The sequence below is a fragment of the Chiloscyllium plagiosum genome, unplaced genomic scaffold, assembly GCF_037043375.1.
Source record: "Chiloscyllium plagiosum isolate Xiang-an unplaced genomic scaffold, Cpla_swu_hap1 HiC_scaffold_51, whole genome shotgun sequence".
Taxonomy (NCBI): domain Eukaryota; kingdom Metazoa; phylum Chordata; class Chondrichthyes; order Orectolobiformes; family Hemiscylliidae; genus Chiloscyllium; species Chiloscyllium plagiosum.
In genome coordinates this window covers 2,126,770-2,145,869 of record NW_028270189.1, presented here as the reverse complement: position 1 = coordinate 2,145,869, position 19,100 = coordinate 2,126,770, and the positions used below count along the sequence as shown (strand labels likewise).

At 57.8% G+C, this 19,100-nt stretch overlaps 1 protein-coding gene across 7 annotated transcripts in view; it reads left to right on the top strand.

The window, feature by feature from the left end:
• Positions 1–19,100, top strand: part of LOC122545274 (IQ motif and SEC7 domain-containing protein 1-like) — a 307,064-nt gene that overhangs the window by 220,714 nt on the left and 67,250 nt on the right. For all 7 annotated transcript variants that reach the window (XR_015755540.1, XM_087985256.1, XM_087985255.1 and 4 more), the window contains 6 exons: positions 6,174–6,296; positions 8,344–8,510; positions 11,978–12,117; positions 12,960–13,085; positions 15,374–15,473; positions 18,070–18,231. Coding sequence is in view for 6 of the 7 variants with exons in the window: in XM_087985256.1 (XP_087841382.1) it covers positions 6,174–6,296; positions 8,344–8,510; positions 11,978–12,117; positions 12,960–13,085; positions 15,374–15,473; positions 18,070–18,231 (818 nt within the window). In the remaining variant the exon portion in view is untranslated. The remainder of the gene's footprint in view (positions 1–6,173; positions 6,297–8,343; positions 8,511–11,977; positions 12,118–12,959; positions 13,086–15,373; positions 15,474–18,069; positions 18,232–19,100) is intronic.

Below are 19,100 nucleotides of genomic sequence, written 5' to 3'. Positions count from 1 at the left end.
AGATTTCTAGTCCCAAATCCTGATCCCATGTTTTAAGCAGATTATCCATATCTCCCGATACTTCATCATGTAGTAAATGATAAATATTACTGACGGAAGATACCCCCACTGGTCGTAGGACACTACATTCTCTATCGGATTTATAAAGACTATCTAATAACTTAGTCTTCTGTATATAATCTTGAATTTGGAAGTATCGATAGAGGTCTCCATTGGGTAATCCGAATTTCTGATGCAGCTGTTGGAAGGACATCAGGACCCCATCTTTAAATAAATCCCCTAAACATGAGATACCCCTGGATCTCCAGAGTTTAAAAGTGGCATCTGTTAACCCCGGTTGGAATCCCCATGCTCCCACTATCGGTGCATAGGGGGATGTTTTATGTGAATTGCCCTCATTTTGCCGCATTATATTCCAAGCCTTGATTGTATTTAGTATTATAGGGTTTTTACAGTGATCTGTAATGATTTTCCTCTTGTCTGAGAATACAAGGTTAATAAGTGGGTATTTTATTTGAGAAGCCTCGATGTCCAACCAGATTGATTGTGGATCAGACAAGACCCAATCAGCTATGTAACTTAATAGGGAACTTAACTGATATTTCCTAAAGTCTGGGAAGTCCAATCCTCCCCTTGCCTGTGGAAGCTGTAGCTTCTTCAGCTTAATGAGGGGCCGCCTATGATTCCAGATAAAGGAACCCAGCCAGCCATATAATTTACATAGTGCCAGCCTCAGCACCATCACCGGGAGCATTCTCATAGGATATAGGAGACGGGGCAGGACATTCATTTTAATTAGTGCTATTCTACCCAACCAGGAAATTGGAAGGTCTCCCCATCGCTGGAGGTCCTGCCTTATCCTTTCCAGTAAATGCACAAAATTAGCATTATACAACAGACCAAATACTGGGGTAATAAAAATGCCTAAATATAAGAAACCCTCCAGGGACCAACCAAAGGGAAAAAGGGATCCGTCCGCTAAGTGGGGTGTCATAGCAAGGCCACCCATTGGCATCGCCTCCGATTTTGATAAATTAATTTTATAGCCTGAGAGTGCACTAAATGTATTGATAACTTGGATTAGGTGAGGTATGGACATCAGAGGGTTACTGAGGAATAGAAGAACAGGCCCCTCACTCTCTGTTGTCCTGCGGCTGTGTACCCCCACCAGACACCCACGGCCTACTCCAGACTGTCCATCACCAGAGAGTGGAAGGGAATGGTATCTCCCCAGCAACCTGGTCAAAGACCCTTCTAAACATTTTAGACGTTTCAATGAGGTCCCCTGTCATTGTCCTGAAATCCTGGGAATACCAACTGATCTCCTCTTCAGATCATTCCTCTCAGCGGAGGACTCCTCGGGGTGGTGTTCCCCCCCTGTATCTGCTGCCCCCTCAGGGGGTGGTGTTCCCCCCCCTGTATCTGCTGCCCCCTCAGGTGGTGGCGTTCCCCCCCTGTATCTGTTGCCCCCTCAGGGGGTGGTGTTCCCCCCCGTATCTGCTGCCCCCTCAGGGGGTGGTGTTCCCCCCCCTGTATCTGCTGCCCCCTCAGGGGGTGGTGTTCCCCCCCCTGTATCTGCTGCCCCCTCAGGGGGAGTTGTTCCCCCCTGTATCTGCTGCCCCCTCAGGGGGTGGTGTTCCCCCCCCCTGTATCTGCTGCCCCCTCAGGGGGTGGTGTTCCCCCCCCTGTATTTGCTGCCCCCTCAGGGGGTGGTGTTCCCCCCCTGTATCTGCTGCCCCCTCAGGGGGTGGTGTTCCCCCCCTGTACCTGCTGCCCCCTCAGGGGGTGGTGTTCCCCCCCTGTATCTGCTGCCCCCTCAGGGGGTGGTGCTCCCCCCCGTATCTACTGCCCACTCAGGGGGTGGTGTTCCCCCCCTGTATCTGCTGCCACCTCAGGGAGTGATGTTCCCCCCCCCTCCCCCCCCCCGTATCTGCTGCCCCCTCAGAGGGTGGTGTTCCCCCCTGTGTCTGTCCCTGGGAGTGTTTGATGGGGTGGGGTTGCTCTGTCCCTGGACTGTGTTGAGCTTCTCGAGTTTTGTTGGAGCTGCCCCTGTCCAGGGCAAGTGGGGAGTATTCCCTCACCCTCCTGACTTGTGCCTTGTCGATGGTGGGACCGGGCTTTGGGGGGAGAGTCAGGAGGGGAGTTACTCGCTGCAGGATTCCCAGCCTCTGACCCGATGGTGGGACAGGGCTTTGGGGGGAGAGTCACGAGGGGAGTTACTCACTGCAGGATTCCCAGCCTGTGACCCGATGGGGGGAGAGTCACGAGGGGAGTTACTCGCTGCAGGATTCCCAGCCTCTGACCCGATGGGGGGAGAGTCAGGAGGGGAGTTACTCGCTGCAGGATTCCCAGCCTCTGACCCGATGGTGGGACAGGGCTTTGGGGGGAGAGTCAGGAGGGGAGTTACTCGCTGCAGGATTCCCAGCCTCTGACCCGATGGTGGGAGAGTCAGGAGGGGAGTTACTCGCTGCAGGATTCCCAGCCTCTGACCCGATGGGGGGAGAGTCAGGAGGGGAGTTACTCGCTGCAGGATTCCCAGCCTCTGACCCGATGGTGGGAGAGTCAGGAGGGGAGTTACTCGCTGCAGGATTCCCAGCCTCTGACCCGATGGTGGGACAGGGCTTTGGGGGGAGAGTCAGGAGGGGAGTTACTCGCTGCAGGATTCCCAGCCTCTGACCTGCTCCTGTAGCTGCTGGATTGATCTGGGGCTGGGTCCCAGCTCAGTTTCTGGTCAATGGTAACCCCCAGGATGTTGATAGTGAGGGATTCAGTGATGGTAACACCATTGAGTGTCAGGGGGGGGGGGGGGGGGGGGGGGGGGGGGTGAGGTGGTGATGGTTAGATTCTTTACTGTTGGAGATACTAACCCCCACAATGTTGATAGTGGGGAAATCACACATCATCTCGGATTTATTAACTAGAGGCTATTAACCAGGGGCTATTAACCAGGGGCTATTAACCAGGATTCTCACATTATGTCTGTATCTCCCACACTCTTCGTTTCTCCGTCTCTATCTCTCATCCCACTCACTCATTCCCTTCCACACTTCCTTTCCCCGTATTTCCCTGGCTCTCTCTCCCATCTCTCCCCTCCACCTTCACCATCCCCACTCCCAAATCACCCTCTCCCCCCTCACTTTGCCCCTCTTCCCCTCTCTCCCCACTTTCCTCCCCCTCCTTCGCTCTTCTCCTCTCCCCTCTCCCCCCTCCCGCTCGCTTCCCTCTCTTCATTCAACACCCCTCTCCCTCCCATCTCTCCCCCTCTCCCCATCTTCCTCTGTCCTGATCTCTCCCTCCCTCTCTCTCCTGCCCATCTCTCTCTCACCTCTCTCTCTCTAATCCCCTCTGCCCACCACATCTCTCCCCCACTCTCTCGCTACCCCCCTCTCTGCCCTCCCCTTTTATTTTCCCCTCTCTCCCCCATCTCTCCCCTCCCTCACCACCATCCCTCCTTTCCACCCCTCTCCCCACCGTCTCCCCTCTTTCCTCTCCCCTCCTTCCCCCCTTCTCCCTCCCCCATTCCCCTTGTGTTTTCCCGCCCATTCCCCCTCTCGTTCACCCCCTCCTCTCTCCCTCCCCCATCTCCCTCCCCCATCTCCCCTCTCATTCACCCCTCTCTCTCTCTCTCTCTCTCTCTCTCTCTCCCCCCATCTCCCCTCTCGTTTACCCCCCTCTCTCTCTCTCTCCCCCCCATCGCCCCTCTCATTCACCCCTCTCTTTCTCTCCCCCATCTCCCCTCTCGTTCATCCCTTTCTCTCTCACTCTCTCCCCATCTCCCCTCTCGTTCATCCCTCTCTCACTCTCTCCCCATCTCCCCTCTCGTTCATCCCTCTCTCTCTCACTCTCTCCCCATTTCCCCTCTTGTTTACCCCACTCTCTCTCTCTCCCCATCTCCCCTCTCGTTCACCCCTCTCTCTCTCCCTCCTCCATCTCCCCTCTTGTTTACCCCACTCTCTCTCTCTCTCTCCCCCATCTACCCTCACATTCACTCCTCACTCCCTCCCCCATCTCCCCTCTCGTTCACCTCTCTCTCTCCCCCATCTTCCCCCTCGTAAACCCCCCCCCTCTCTCTCTCTCTCTCCCCACCCCACCTCCCCTCTCTCCCTCTCCCCCATCTCCCCTCTCGTTTGCCCCTCTCCCTCCCCCATCTCCCCTCTCGTTCACCTCTCTCTCTCTCTCTCTCCCCCATCTCCCCTCTCGTTTACCTCTCTCTCCCTCCCCCATCTCCCCTCTCGTTTACCCCTCTCCCTCCCCCATTTCCCCTCTCGTTCACTCCCCTCTCTCTCTCCCTCCCCCATCTCCCCTCTCGTTCACTCCCCTCTCTCTCCTTCCCCCATCTCCCCTCTCGTTCACCCCATCTCTCTCCCCCATCTCCCCTCTCATTTACCCCTCTCTCTCTCCCCATCTCCCCTCTCATTCACCCCTCTCTCTCCCTCCCCCATCTCCCCTCTCGTTCACCCCTATCTCTCTCCCCCATCTCCCCACTTGCTCACCCTCCCCCTCTCTCCCCCATCTCCCCTCTCGTTCACCCCCCTCTCTCCTTCCCCCATTCCCCTCGCGTTCACCCCTCTCTCTCTCCATCTCCCCTCTCGTTTTCCTGCCCATCCCCCCTCTTGTTCACCCCCTCCTCTCTCCCTCCCCCATCTCCCCTCTCGTTCACCCCTCTCTCTCCCTCCCCATCTCCCCTCTCGTTTACCCCCCTCTCTCTCCCCAATCCCCCCTCTCGTTTACCCCCCTCTCTCTCTCCCCATTTCCCCTCTCATTCACCCCTCTCTCTCCCTCCCCCCTCTCGTTTACCCCTCTTTCTCCCTCCCCATCTCCCCTCGCGTTCACCCCTCTCTCTCCCCCCCATCTCCCCTCTCATTCACCCCTCTCTCTCCCCCCCATCTCCCCTCTCATTCACCCCTCTCTCTCTCTCCCCATCTCCCCTCTCGTTCACCCCTCTCTCCCTCCCCCATCTCCCCTCTCGTTCACCCCTCTCTCTCCCTCCCCCATCTCCCCTCTCGTTTACCCCCCTCTCTCTCCCCAATCCCCCCTCTCGTTTACCCCCCTCTCTCTCCCCATTTCCCCTCTCATTCACCCCTCTCTCTCCCTCCCCCCTCTCGTTTACCCCTCTTTCTCCCTCCCCATCTCCCCTCGCGTTCACCCCTCTCTCTCTCTCCCCATCTCCCCTCTCGTTCACCCCTCTCTCCCTCCCCCATCTCCCCTCTCGTTTACCCCCCCTCTCTCCCCATCTCCCCTCTCATTCACCCCTCTCTCTCCCTCTCCCCTCTCGTTTACCCCTCTTTCTCCCTCCCCATCTCCCCTCGCGTTCACCCCTCTCTCTCCCCCCCATCTCCCCTCTCATTCACCCCTCTCTCTCTCCCCATCTCCCCTCTCATTCACCCCTCTCTCTCCCTCTCCCCTCTCGTTTACCCCTCTTTCACCCTCCCCATCTCCCCTCGCGTTCACCCCTCTCTCTCTCCCCCATCTCCCCTCGCGTTCACCCCTCTCTCTCTCTCCCATCTCCCCTCTCATTCACCCCTCTCTCTCACCCCCATCTCCCCTCTCATTCTCCCCTCTCTCTCCCTCCCCATCTCCCCTCTCGTTCACCCCTCTCTGTCTCCCCCATCTCCCCTCTCATTCTCCCCTCTCTCTCCCTCCCCATCTCCCCTCTCGTTCACCCCTCTCTGTCTCCCCCATCTCCCCTCTCATTTACCCCCCTCTCTCTCCCCCATCTCCGCTCTCTCTTTCCCCATCTCCCCTCTCATTTACCCCTCTCTCTCCCCCATCTCCCCTCTCTCTTTCCCCATCTCCCCTCTCATTTACCCCTCTCTCTCCCCCATCTCCCCTCTTTCTTTCCCCCATCTCCCCTCTCATTTACCCCCTCTCTCTCCCCATCTCCCCTCTCATTCACCCCTCTCTCTCTCTCTCTCCCCATCTCCCCTCTCATTTACCCTCCTCCCCCTCTCCCCCATCTCCCCTCTTATTCACCCCTCTCTCCCTCTCTCCCCACCATTTCCCCTCTCGTTTACCCCCCTCTCTCTCTCCCCCATCTCCCCTCATGTTCACTCCCTCTCTCTCTCTTCCCCATCTCCCCTCTCATTTACCCCCCTCCCCCTCTCCCCCATCTCCCCTCTCGTTCACCCCTCTCTCTCTCTCTCTCTCCCCTGCCCCGTTGCCCCCCTGCCTAGCTGTGTGGTGGATGAAATGGAGTTCGGGGGAATGGAGTTGGATGAGGCCCTTCGCAAGTTCCAGGCTCATATCCGGGTGCAGGGGGAGGCCCAGAAGGTGGAGAGGCTCATCGAATCCTTCAGGTGGGTGGAGAGAGAGAGAGAGAGAGACCCACACACACTCACACTCAGACACACATACACACTCACACTCAGACACACATACACACTCACACACACACTCACACTCAGACACACTTACACACACACACACACACTCACACACACACACTCACACTCACACTCAGACACACACACACACACTCACAGACACACACACATTCACACTCACACACACACTCACACTCAGACACACATACACACTCACACACACACACACTCACACTCAGACACACATACACACACACACACTCACACACTCACACTCACACTCACACACACACACACACTCACACTCAGACACACACACACTCACACACACTCACACTCACAGTCAGACACACATACACACTCACACACACACACTCACACTCAGACACACATACACACTCACACACATACACACTCACACACACACACACACACTCACACTCAGACACACACACACACTCACACACACTCACAGACATACTTACACACAACAGACACACACACACTCACACACACACACACACACTCACACAGACACACTCACACTCAGACACACATACACACACACACACTCACTCACACTCAGACAAACATACACACTCTCACACACACACACACTCACACTCACACTCAGACACACACACACACACACACACACTCATACACACTCACAGACATACTTACACACAACAGACACACACACACACACTCACAGACACACATACACAGACACACACACACACTCATGGACACACACACTCACAGACACACACAGACACAGACACACACACTCACAGACACACACTCACACTCACATACACACACTCACATGCACAGTCAGAGACACACACACGCGCACACACTCAGACACACACACAGACACGCACACTCACAGACACACACACATTCTCACACACACACACTCAAGACACACACACTCACAAACACACTTACAGACACACACTCACAGACACATACACACTCACAGACACACACACGCACACACAGACACACACACTCACTCTCACACACACACGCACAGACACACAGATGCACACAAACTCACACACTCACTCACACACTCACTCACACACACACTCACAGACAAACACACACTCACTCAAACACACACACGCACACACTCACATACACACACACACTCAGCAAAAACACAGATACACACACACTCACACACACACTCACACACACACAGACACTCACACAGACACACACTCACTCACACACACAGACACACTCACATACACACGCTCACTCACTCACACACACACTCACACACACACTCACTCACACACACACACACAGACACACACACACACACACACTCTCACACACACTCACACAGATACACACATGGACACACACACATACACACTCACTCTCACACACACAGACAAACACACACTCACTCTCACACACACAGACACACACACACATTCACACAGACACACGCACACTCACAGACACACTCACACACACAGACACACACACACTCACAGACACACACTCTCACACAGACACACGCACACTCACAGACACGCACACACTCAGACAGACACACACATGCACACTCACAGACACACACACACACGCACGCACACACAGACACACACACAGTCACAGACACACACACACTCACACACACAGACACACACACACAGACACACACACAGTCACAGACACACACACGCACTCACACACACACACTCACATAGACACACACGCACATACAGATACACGCGCTCACACACACGTACGCGCACACACAGACACACATGCACACACAGACACGCACACTCATACACACACACAGACAGACACACACACAAAGTCTCCCACAGAAACACAGACAGAAACTCACATTCTCCCTCACGCGCACGTACTCACAGACACACTCAGACACATACCCATTCACACACACACACAGGTGCCTGTGGTGCTGCCACAGCTGAATAGCACAGGCGAACCTGGTACCCACACTAACCTTGTCCGCTCTCCACAGCCAACGCTATTGCATCTGCAACCCTGCACTGGTGAGGCAGTTCCGTAATCCGGACACCATCTTCATCCTGGCGTTTGCCATCATCCTGCTGAACACGGACATGTACAGTCCCAACGTGAAGCTGGAACGTAAAATGAAACTGGATGACTTCATCAAGAATCTTCGAGGTGAGGGTTATCTGCACAAACTCAACGGGATCTTCCCATTCACCTTCCCCCGAACACTCAGTGTCACCCTTCATCCGGTGGGTTCTCTCTTAATGTTCACCCCACTTCCTTACCCACGGCACCGTCCCCCCCCCCCAACCATACACTCCCCTGGAAACCCCCTGTCACCAGTGCCTCAGCTTACTGACCATGGAAGTCCTCGTCACCCCCACACTTGGCCCCTTCACTCCTGACGGTCTCTCCCACATTCCGCGCAACGCAAATTCCGGCTCAGCCCGAACTCTGCCACATGTGCCACGTAAACCCTCTCACCAGACCCCAGCACGTACCCTATCATTGCTGACCCACACTTCCTCCTACTCCAACAATATCTCCACTTCAATATCACCTCCTCCAGCTCCTACACCCCTCCCGATCCCTGTCCCCTCCTCCAGCCCCTACACCCCCTCCCTATCTCTGTCACTCCCTCCAGCCCCTACACCCCCTCCCTATCTCTGTCACCCCCTCCAGCCCCTACACCCCCTCCCTATCTCTGTCCCCTCCTCCAGCCCCCTACACCCCCTCCCTATCTCTGTCCCCTCCTCCAGCCCCCTACACCCCCTCCCTATCCCTGTCACCTCCTCCAGCCCCCACACCCCCTCCCTATCTCTGTCCCCTCCTCCAGCCCCCTACACCCCCTCCCTATCTCTGTCCCCTCCTCCAGCCCCCACACCCCCTCCCTATCTCTGTCCCCTCCTCCAGCCCCTACACCCCCTCCCTATCTCTGTCACCACCTCCTCCAGCCCCTACATCCCCTCCCTATCTCTGTCACCTCCTCCGGCCCCTACACCCCCTCCCTATCTCTGTCACCTCCTCCAGCCCCTACACCCCTCCCTATCTCCGTCACTTCCTCCAACCCCTATACACCGTCCCTATCTCTGTCCCCTCCTCCAGCCCCTACACCCCCTCCCTATCCCTGTTACCTCCTCCAGCCCCTACACCCCCTCCCTATCTCTGTCACCTCCTCCAGGCCCTACATCCCCTCCCTACCTCTGTCCCCTCCTCCAGCCCCTACACCCGCTCCCTATCTCTATCCCCTCCTCCAGCCCCTACACCCCCTCCCTATCCCTGTCACCTCCTCCAGCCCCCACACCCCCTCCCTATCTCTGTCACCTCCTCCAGCCCCTACACCCCCTCCCTATCCCTGTCACCTCCTCCAGCCCCTATACCCCCTCCCTATCCCTGTCCCCTCCACCAGCCCCTACACCCCCTCCCAATCCCGGTCCCCTCCTCCAGCCCCTACACCCCCTCCCTAACTCTATCCCCTCCTCCAGCCCCTACACCCCCTCCCTATCTCTGTCACCTCCTCCAGCCCCTACACCCCCTCCCTAACTCTATTCCCTCCTCCAGCCCCTACACCCCCTCCCTATCTCTGTCACCTCCTCTAGCCCCCACACCCCCTCCCTATCTCTGTCACCTCCTCCAGCCCCTACACCCCCTCTCTAACTCTATCCCCTCCTCCAGCCCCTACACCCCCTCCCTATCTCTGTCACCTCCTCCAGCCCCTACACCCCCTCCCTATCTCTGTCACCTCCTCTAGCCCCCACACCCCCTCCCTATGTCTGTCACCTCCTCTAGCCCCCACACCCCCTCCCTAACTCTATCCCCTCCTCCAGCCCCTACACCCCCTCCCTATGTCTGTCACCTCCTCTAGCCCCCACACCCCCTCCCTATCTCTGTCACCTCCTCCAGCCCCTACACCCCCTCCCTATCTCTGTCCCCTCCTCCAGCCCCTACACCCCCTCCCTATCTCTGTCACCTCCTCCAGCCCCAACACCCCCTCCCTATCTCTGTCACCTCCTCCAGCCCCTACACTCCCTCCCTATCTCTGTCCCCTCCTCCAGCCCCCACACCCCCTCCCTATCTCTGTCACCTCCTCCAGCCCCCACACCCCCTCCCTATCTCTGTCCCCTCCGCCAGCCCCTACACCCCCTCCCTATCTCTGTCCCCTCCTCCAGCCCCTACACGCCCTCCCTATCTCTGTCCCCTCCTCCAGCCCCTACACCCCCTCCCTATCCCTGTCCCCTCCTCCAGCCCCTACACCCCCTCCCTATCTCTGTCCCCTCCTCCAGCCCCCACACCCCCTCCCTATCTCTGTCCCCTCCTCCAGCTCCTTCACCCCCTCCCTATCTCTGTCACCTCCTCCAGCCCCTACACCCCCTCCCTATCTCTGTCACCTCCTCCAGCCCCTACACCCCTCCCTATCTCTGTCACCTCATCCAACCCCTACACACCCTCCCTATCTCTGTCCCCTCCTCCAGCCCCTACATCCCCTCACTATCTCTGTCACCTCCTCCAGCCCCTACATCCCCTCCCTATCTCTGTCACCTCCTCCAGCCCCTACACACCCTCCCTATCTCTGTCCCCTCCTCCAGCCCCTACACCCCCTCCCTATCCCTGTCACCTCCTCCAGCCCCCACATCCCCTCCCTATCTCTGTCACCTCCTCCAGCCCCTACACCCCCTCCCTATCCCTGTCCCCTCCTCCAGCCCCTATACCCCCTCCCAATCCCTGTCCCCTCCTCCAGCCCCTACACCCCCTCCCTAACTCTATCCCCTCCTCCATCCCCTACACCCCCTCCCTATCCCTGTCCCCTCCTCCAGCCCCTACACCCCCTCCCTATCTCTGTCACCTCCTCCAGCCCCCACACCCCCTCCCTATCTCTGTCACCTCCTCCAGCCCCTACACCCCCTCCCTATCTCTGTCCCCTCCTCCAGCCCCTACACCCCCTCCCTATCTCTGTCACCTCCTCCAGCCCCCACACCCCCTCCCTATCTCTGTCACCTCCTCCAGCCCCCACACCCCCTCCCTATCTCTGTCACCTCCTCCAGCCCCTACACCCCCTCCCTATCTCTGTCAACTCCTCCAGCCCCTACACCCCCTCCCTATCTCTGTCACCTCCTCCAGCCCCTACACCCCCTCCCTATCTCTGTCCCCTCCTCCAGCCCCTACACCCCCTCCCTATCTCTGTCACCTCCTCCAGCCTCCACACTCCCTCCCTATCTCTGTCACCTCCTCCTGCCCCCTAAACCCCCTCCCTATCTCTGTCACCTCCTCCTGCCCCCTAGATCCCCTCCCTATCTCTGTCCCCCCCTCCACCTTCCCTTGCTGAATGTGTCAGTGCGGAGGTGGTGTGGGGGGGTACTGGCACACCTGGAAAATTCAGCCCCTTCTTGCCCTCTGTCCAATCGGCTGCTGGATGGGGAGGTGCACTCGGGTTTAAGTGTGTCGCCAGTGTGGGCTTCGAGGGAGCACGTCTCCCCAGGCAGATCCAGGAGCAAGGTTTGGGAGAATGCTCGGTCAGTGAGTATGACCACCTCCCTGGGGATGGTTTCGAGAGAGGAACAGTCACCAGATTGCTGATGGGCCAATAGGTCTCAATCTGGGGTCCGCCAACTCTGTGCTCATCTCTGAGATCCTGTCAACAGGAGTGGACAATGGAGAGGACATTCCGCGGGACATGCTGGTCGGAATATACCATCGCATCCAGAAACGGGAGCTCCGCACCAACGATGACCATGTATCCCAGGTTCAAGCAGTGGAGAGGCTCATCGTGGGCAAGAAACCGGTAAATACCCCTCCACCTCCTTACTGAGCCCCCACCGTCTGTCCCAGGACATGGACAGCACGGGGTTAGATACAGAGTAAAACTTTCTCTGCACTGTTCCCCCATCAAACACTCCCAGGGACAGGGACAGCACGGGGTGAGATACAGAGTAAAGCTCCCTCTACACTGTTCCCCCATCAAACACTCCCAGGGACAGGGACAGCACGGGGTTAGATACAGAGTAAAGCTCCCACTGCACTGTTCCCCCATCAAACACTCCCAGGGACAGGGACAGCATGGGGTGAGATACAGAGTAAAGCTCCCTCTACACTGTTCCCATCAAACACTCCCAGGGACAGGGACAGCACAGGGTTAGATACAGAGTAAAGCTCCCTCTACACTGTCGCCCCATCAAACCCTCCCAGGGCAGGGACAGCACGGGGTTAGATACAGAGTAAAGCTCCCTTACACTGTCCCCCCATCAAACCCTCCCAGGGCAGGGATAGCATGGGGTTAGATACAGAGTAAAGCTCCCTTACACTGTCCCCCCATCAAACCCTCCCAGGGCTGGGATAGCATGGGGTTAGATACAGAGTAAAGCTCCTTCTGCACTGTCCCCCCATCAAACCCTCCCAGGGCAGGGATAGCACGGGGTTAGATGCAGAGTAAAGCTCCATCTACACTGTTCCCATCAAACACTCCCAGGGACAGGGACAGCACAGGGTGAGATACAGAGTAAAGCTCACTCTACACCATCCCCCATCAAACACTCCCAGGACAGGGACAGCACGGGGTTAGATACAGAGTAAAGCTCCCTCTACACCGTGCCAATCAGTTTGTAAGGAATGTTGATAATTCTTCAGGTTCTCTCCTTACCCCATCGCCGGCTGGTGTGTTGCTGTCGACTCTATGAGGTTCCTGACCCGAATCGACCGCAGAAACAGGGCCTCCATCAACGAGAGGTCTTTCTCTTCAATGATCTCCTTGTGGTAAGATACTATCCCATTTATTGCCTCCATCAAATACACTGTCTCTCTCTTTCTGTACGCCATTATTCAGGCTTATAATAGGAAGCAGGCACTGTCGGAGGGTCAGCGCTGACAGAGTGCCACACTGTCAGAGGGTCAGCGCTAAGGGAGTGCCACACTGTCAGAGGGTCAGCGCTAAGGGAGTGCCGCACTGTCGGAGGGTCAGTGCTGAGGGAGTGTCGCACTGTCGGAGGGTCAGTGCTGAAGGAGTGCCGCACTGTCAGAGGGTCAGCGCTGAGGGAGTGCCGCACTGTCAAAGGGTCAGTGCTGAGGGAGCGCCGCACTGTCGGAGGTTCAGTGCTGAGGGAGTGTGGGCACTGTCAGAGGGTAGGTGCTGAGGGAGTGGGCACTGTCAGAGGGTAGGTGCTGAAGGAGTGGGCACCGTCAGAGGGTCAGTGCTGAGGGATGGGGCACTGTCAGAGGGTCAGTGCTGAGGGAGTGGGCACTGTCGGAGGGTCAGTGCTGAGGGAGTGGGCACTGTCAGAGGGTCAGTGCTGAGGGAGTGGGCACAGTCAGAGGGTCAGTGCTGAGGGATGGGGCACTGTCAAAGGGTCATTGCTGAGGGTGTGGGCACTGTCGGAGGGTCAGTGCTGAGGGAGTGGGCACTGTCAGAGGGTCAGTGCTGAGGGAGTGGGCACTGTCAGAGGGTCAGTGCTGAGGGAGTGCTGCACTGTCAGAGGGTCAGTGCTGAGGGAGTGGGCACTGTCGGAGGGTCAGTGCTGAGGGAGTGGGCACTGTCGGAGGGTCAGTGCTGAGGGAGCACCGCACTGTCAGAGGGTCAGTGCTGAGGGAGTGGGCACTGTCGGGGGGTCAGTGCTGAGGGAGTGGGCACTGTCGGAGGGTCAGTGCTGAGGGAGTGGGCACTGTCGGAGGGTCAGTGCTGAGGGAGAGGGCACTGTCAGAGGGTCAGTGCTGAGGGAGTGGGCACTGTCGGAGGGTCAGTGCTGAGGGAGCGCCGCACAGTCAGAGGGTCAGTGCTGAGGGAATGGGCACTGTCGGAGGGTCAGTGCTGAGGGAGTGGGCACTGTCAGAGGGTCAATGCTGAGGGAGCGCCACATTGTCAGAGGGTCAGTGCTGAGCGAGTGGGCACTGTCGGAGGGTCAGTGCTGAGGGAATGCCGCACTGTCGGAGGGTCAGTGCTGAGGGAGTGGGCACTGTCGGAGGGTCAGTGCTGAGGGAGTGCCGCACTGTCGGAGGGTCAGTGCTGAGGGAGTGGGCAGTGTCGGAGGGTCAGTGCTGAGAGAGTGGGCACTGTCAGAGGGTCAGTGCTGAGGGAGCGCCACACTGTCGGAGGGTCAGTGCTGAGCGAGTGGGCACTGTCGGAGGGTCAGTGCTGAGGGACTGCCGCACTGTCAGAGGGTCAGTGCTGAGGGAGTGGGCACTGTCGGAGGGTCAGTGCTGAGGGACTGCCGCACTGTCAGAGGGTCAGTGCTGAGGGAGTGGGCACTGTCAGAGGGTCAGTGCTGAGGGACTGCCGCACTGTCAGAGGGTCAGTGCTGAGGGAGTGGGCACTATCAGAGGGTCAGTGCTGAGGGAGTGGACACTGTCGGAGGGTCAGTGCTGATCTGAGGTCTTTGGTGTTAACTCATTGCTGAACTCAGCTTTTGGATCGTTCTGACCGTCTTTCCCGCTGTGTCCCATAGCGCCCCCACCTGTCCCCTTGTGGCTTTCACCTGCCTCCGATTGGCTCCCCACCCGAATCCTGTCTGCTCCTTCTGTCTGTCGCTCCTCATTCCCCTCTCCATCAGCTCTTTGATTCCACCCTCAGTGAACTGTGCGACCTGCGTCTGTGCAGAATGCTGTCAGAACGGTATTTGTTCCTGTAGCTTTCCTTCAATACACCTGCTCTCTCCAACCACCCACCCTCTCATTCCCTCCCTCTTCACCCCCACTCTCTCGTCGGCTTGCAGTCTTCAGTCTGCCCCTCTTTCTCCTTCACTTTCTCCTTTTCCTCCCTCTGCCCTGCCCCAAATCCACAGCTTGCTCTCTCTCTCTTTTCAGTCTCTGTCTCTCTTTGTCTCTCACTCTCTCTATGTCTCCATCTCCGACTCTCTGGTCCCCACCCCTCTCTATCCCTCTCTCTGTCTATCCCTCACCCTCTCTCTCTGTCTCTCCATCTCCCTCTCTCTCTCTCTCTCTGTCTGTGTCACTCCCTCTCTCTCTGTGTTCTTTAATCCTCTTTCCTGTCTTTACCTTTGTTAATCTCTCATTACTGACCTCTCTCTCTCTCTCTCTCTCTCTGTCCTCAGGTCACGAAGGTATTTCAGAAGAAGAAGATCTCTGTGACGTACAATTTCCGCCAGTCCTTTGCACTGCACGAGATGAAGGTTAATCTGTTTCAAAATGCCTGTAAGTCAGAGCCTGCCGTGGGCTCCCACATCCTGGGGTTGGACTCTCCCTCTCGCCCATGCAGTCCGAGTCGGCCGCTCAGTGCTGGCTGTTCAGTTGATCCTGCTTCAGCCTGGGCTTCAGCAGCTGGTTTGAATGCACTCCGCAGTACGCCTCGAGAAGGTGGGAGGGAGCAGCCTTCCTGACCCGCTGCACCCCTCCGTGTGGTGGAGGGAGACCCCACGCCATACCGTGTGAGGGATGGAGTCCCAAGGAGTCTGACCCCAGTGACACTGAACGGCCCATATCGTTCCCGATCGGGATGGGGTAGGGAGGCTCGGAGAGGAATCTCAGGGGGTGGTGTTCCCCCCCTGTATCTGCTACCCCTCAGGGGGTGGTGTCCCCCCCTGTATCTGCTGCCCCCTCAGGGAGTGGTGTTCCCCCCCATGTATCTGCTGTCCCCTCAGGGAGTGGTGTTGCCCCCCTGTATCTGCTGCCCCCTCAGGGAGTGGTGTTGCCCCCCTGTATCTGCTGCCCCCTCAGGGAGTGGTGTTGCCCCCCTGTATCTGCTGCCCCCTCAGGGAGTGGTGTTGCCCCCCTGTATCTGCTGCCCCCTCAGGGAGTGGTGTTGCCCCCCTGTATCTGCTGCCCCCTCAGGGAGTGGTGTTGCCCCCCTGTATCTGCTGCCCCCTCAGGGAGTGGTGTTGCCCCCCTGTATCTGCTGCCCCCTCAGGGAGTGGTGTTGACCCACTGTATCTGCTGCCCCCTCAGGGGGTGGTGTTGACCCCCTGTATCTGCTGCCCCCTCAGGGGGTGGTGTTGCCCCCCTGTATCTGCTGCCCCCTCAGGGAGTGGTGTTGACCCCCTGTATCTGCTGCCCCCTCAGGGGGTGGTGTTGCCCCCCTGTATCTGCTGCCCCCTCAGGGAGTGGTGTTCCCCCCTGTATCTGCTGCCCCCTCAGGGAGTGGTGTTGCCCCCCTGTATCTGCTGCCCCCTCAGGGGGTGGTGTTCTCCCCCCCTGTATCTGCGCCCCCCCCCCGCCCCCCCCAGCCTTCCAGGGGGTAGAGGTGGGGGTATGGAAGGTGCTGTCGGAGGACCCTCAGTGAGTCTCTGCAGTGTGTCTTGTAGACGGTACACACTGCTGTCCCTCTGTGGGGGGGCTGGAGGGAGGGGGGGTTGGAGGTGGGGCTCAGTGTGACCATCGAGTGTGGGGGGGGTGGAGGGAGTGAGTGTTGGAGGTAGGGGTCAGTGTGTCGATCGAGTGTGGGGGGTTGGAGGGAGTGAGTGTTGGAGGAGGGGGTCAGTGTGTCGATCGAGTGTGGGGGGTTGGAGGGAGTGAGTGTTGAAGGTGGGGGTCAGTGTGTCGATCGAGTGTGGGGGGGTGGAGGGAGTGAGTGTTGAAGGTGGGGGTCAGTGTGTCGATCGAGTGTGGGGGGACCTGGAGGGAGTGAGTGTTGGAGGTGGGGCTCAGTGTGACCATCGAGTGTGTGGGGGGTGGAGGGAGTAAGTGTTGAAGGTGGGGGTCAGTGTGTCGATCGAGTGTGGGGGGGTGGAAGGAGTGAGTGTTGAAGGTGGGGGTCAGTGTGTCGATCGAGTGTGGGGGCGGTGGAGGGAGTGAGTGTTGGAGGTGGGGCTCAGTGTGACCATCGAGTGTGTGGGGGGTGGAGGGAGTGAGTGTTGAAGGTGGGGGTCAGTGTGTCGATGCAGTGTGGGGGGGGGTGGAGGGAGTGAGTGTTGAAGGTGGGGGTCAGTGTGTCGATCGAGTGTGGGGGGGGTGGAGGGAGTGAGCGTTGGAGGTGGGGGTCAGTGTGTCGATGCAGTGTGGGGGGGGGTGGAGGGAGTGAGTGTTGAAGGTGGGGGTCAGTGTGACCATCGAGTGTGTGGGGGGTGGAGGGAGTGAGTGTTGAAGGTGGGGGTCAGTGTGACCATCGAGTGTGTGGGGGGGTGGAGGGAGTGAGTGTTGAAGGTGGGGCTCAGTGTGTCGATCGAGTGTGGGGGGTTGGAGGGAGGGGGTGTTGGAGGTGGGGGTCAGTGTGTCGATCGAGTGTGGGGGGGTGGAGGGAGTGAGTGTTGAAGGTGGGGGTCAGTGTGTCGATTGAGTGTGGGGGGAGGGGGTGGGGTTGCTCTGTGTTGAGCTTCTCGAGTTTTGTTGGAGCTGCCCCTGTCCAGGGCAAGTGGGGAGTATTCCCTCACCCTCCTGACTTGTGCCTTGTCGATGGTGGGACAGGGCTTTGGGGGGAGAGTCAGGAGGGGAGTTACTCGCTGCAGAATTCCCAGCCTCTGACCCGATGGTGGGACAGGGCTTTGGGGGGAGAGTCAGGAGGGGAGTTACTCGCTGCAGGATTCCCAGCCTCTGACCCGATGGTGGGACAGGGCTTTGGGGGGAGAGTCAGGAGGGGAGTTACTCGCTGCAGGATTCCCAGCCTCTGACCTGCTCCTATAGTCGCTCTATTGATATGGGGCTGGGTCCCAGCTCAGTTTCTGGTGAATGGATGTTGATAGGAGGAGTCAGCGGGTGAGTTAAATAGCACCCTCCTCTTCCCTACTGGTAATCATTCGAGCTGTAAAGTTCCTGATGCTAATCTCCACCTCTCCCCTGCTCTCACCTCTCACCCTAGATTACCCCCATGGCATCAAATTGGCCTCCTCGATCCCCAGCGCGGAAAAGAAGATCCTCATCATCTTCAACGCGCCCAGCGTCCAGGATCGGACCAGATTTGCTAGCGATTTACGCGAGTCTGTTGCTGAGGTGCAGGAGATGGAGAAATATCGGGTTGAATGTAAGCATTGGGAAGACAGCCATATTTGTTGGGGGCCAGTGGTGGCTATGTTTCTTGTAAGCATGTGGCAGCCATGTCTGTTCAGGAGGGCAGTGTGGTGGCCATGTTTGTTGGGGGCATACACGGGTGAGGCTGTTTTGGGGTTGGAGAGTGGAATAATTTGGAGGAATTAATGGACCCCAGTGTCCGGTTATCTCAGGAGTCTGGATGGCCAGTACGTTTCCCCACTAAGTCATCAGGTTTCCCGAATCCCATCAGACGACACTCCCTCCTGCCCCCTGCCATTCACAAAATGGTTTGGCAGAGTGAGTGCCCTCAGTGTGATCGATGGGCTGACACTGCAGCCAAGCGGCCTGCATTAACTCCCAAAACACCAAAGGTTGGCGATAGTAGCAGGAGGAGGCCCTTCAACCCATCGTGCTAGTACCAGCTCACCCATCCAGTGACTTTCTCAGGGCCTGTCTGCTGCCTTCCCCCTTCATCACAACATGGGCTTGATGGGCTGAACGGCCTTTATCTCTGCTGTAGACCCCTGGAATGATCTGATTGTCCCTTGAAAGCTGTGACAGAACCTGCTCCTGACCCCATCCCTGCGGTCTCAGGATGCGGGTTCCAGATCCTGATTCCTCGCTGCGTGAGAACATTTCTCCCCGTGTTGCCCTACCGGCCAATCACCTTCAATCTGTGTCCCCACCGACTCACAATCCTTCGACCGACGGAGAATGGTTTTTCTCTCTCTCCGTCTCAGCTCCCTCCCAGAGTCCCCTCGATTGACTGTCCCTCTCGATCTCAGGAGGGAGTTACAAACTGCAATCTAATCGAGGGGTTCAGGATGAAGATTATATCCACAATAACAGATACCCGGGAGG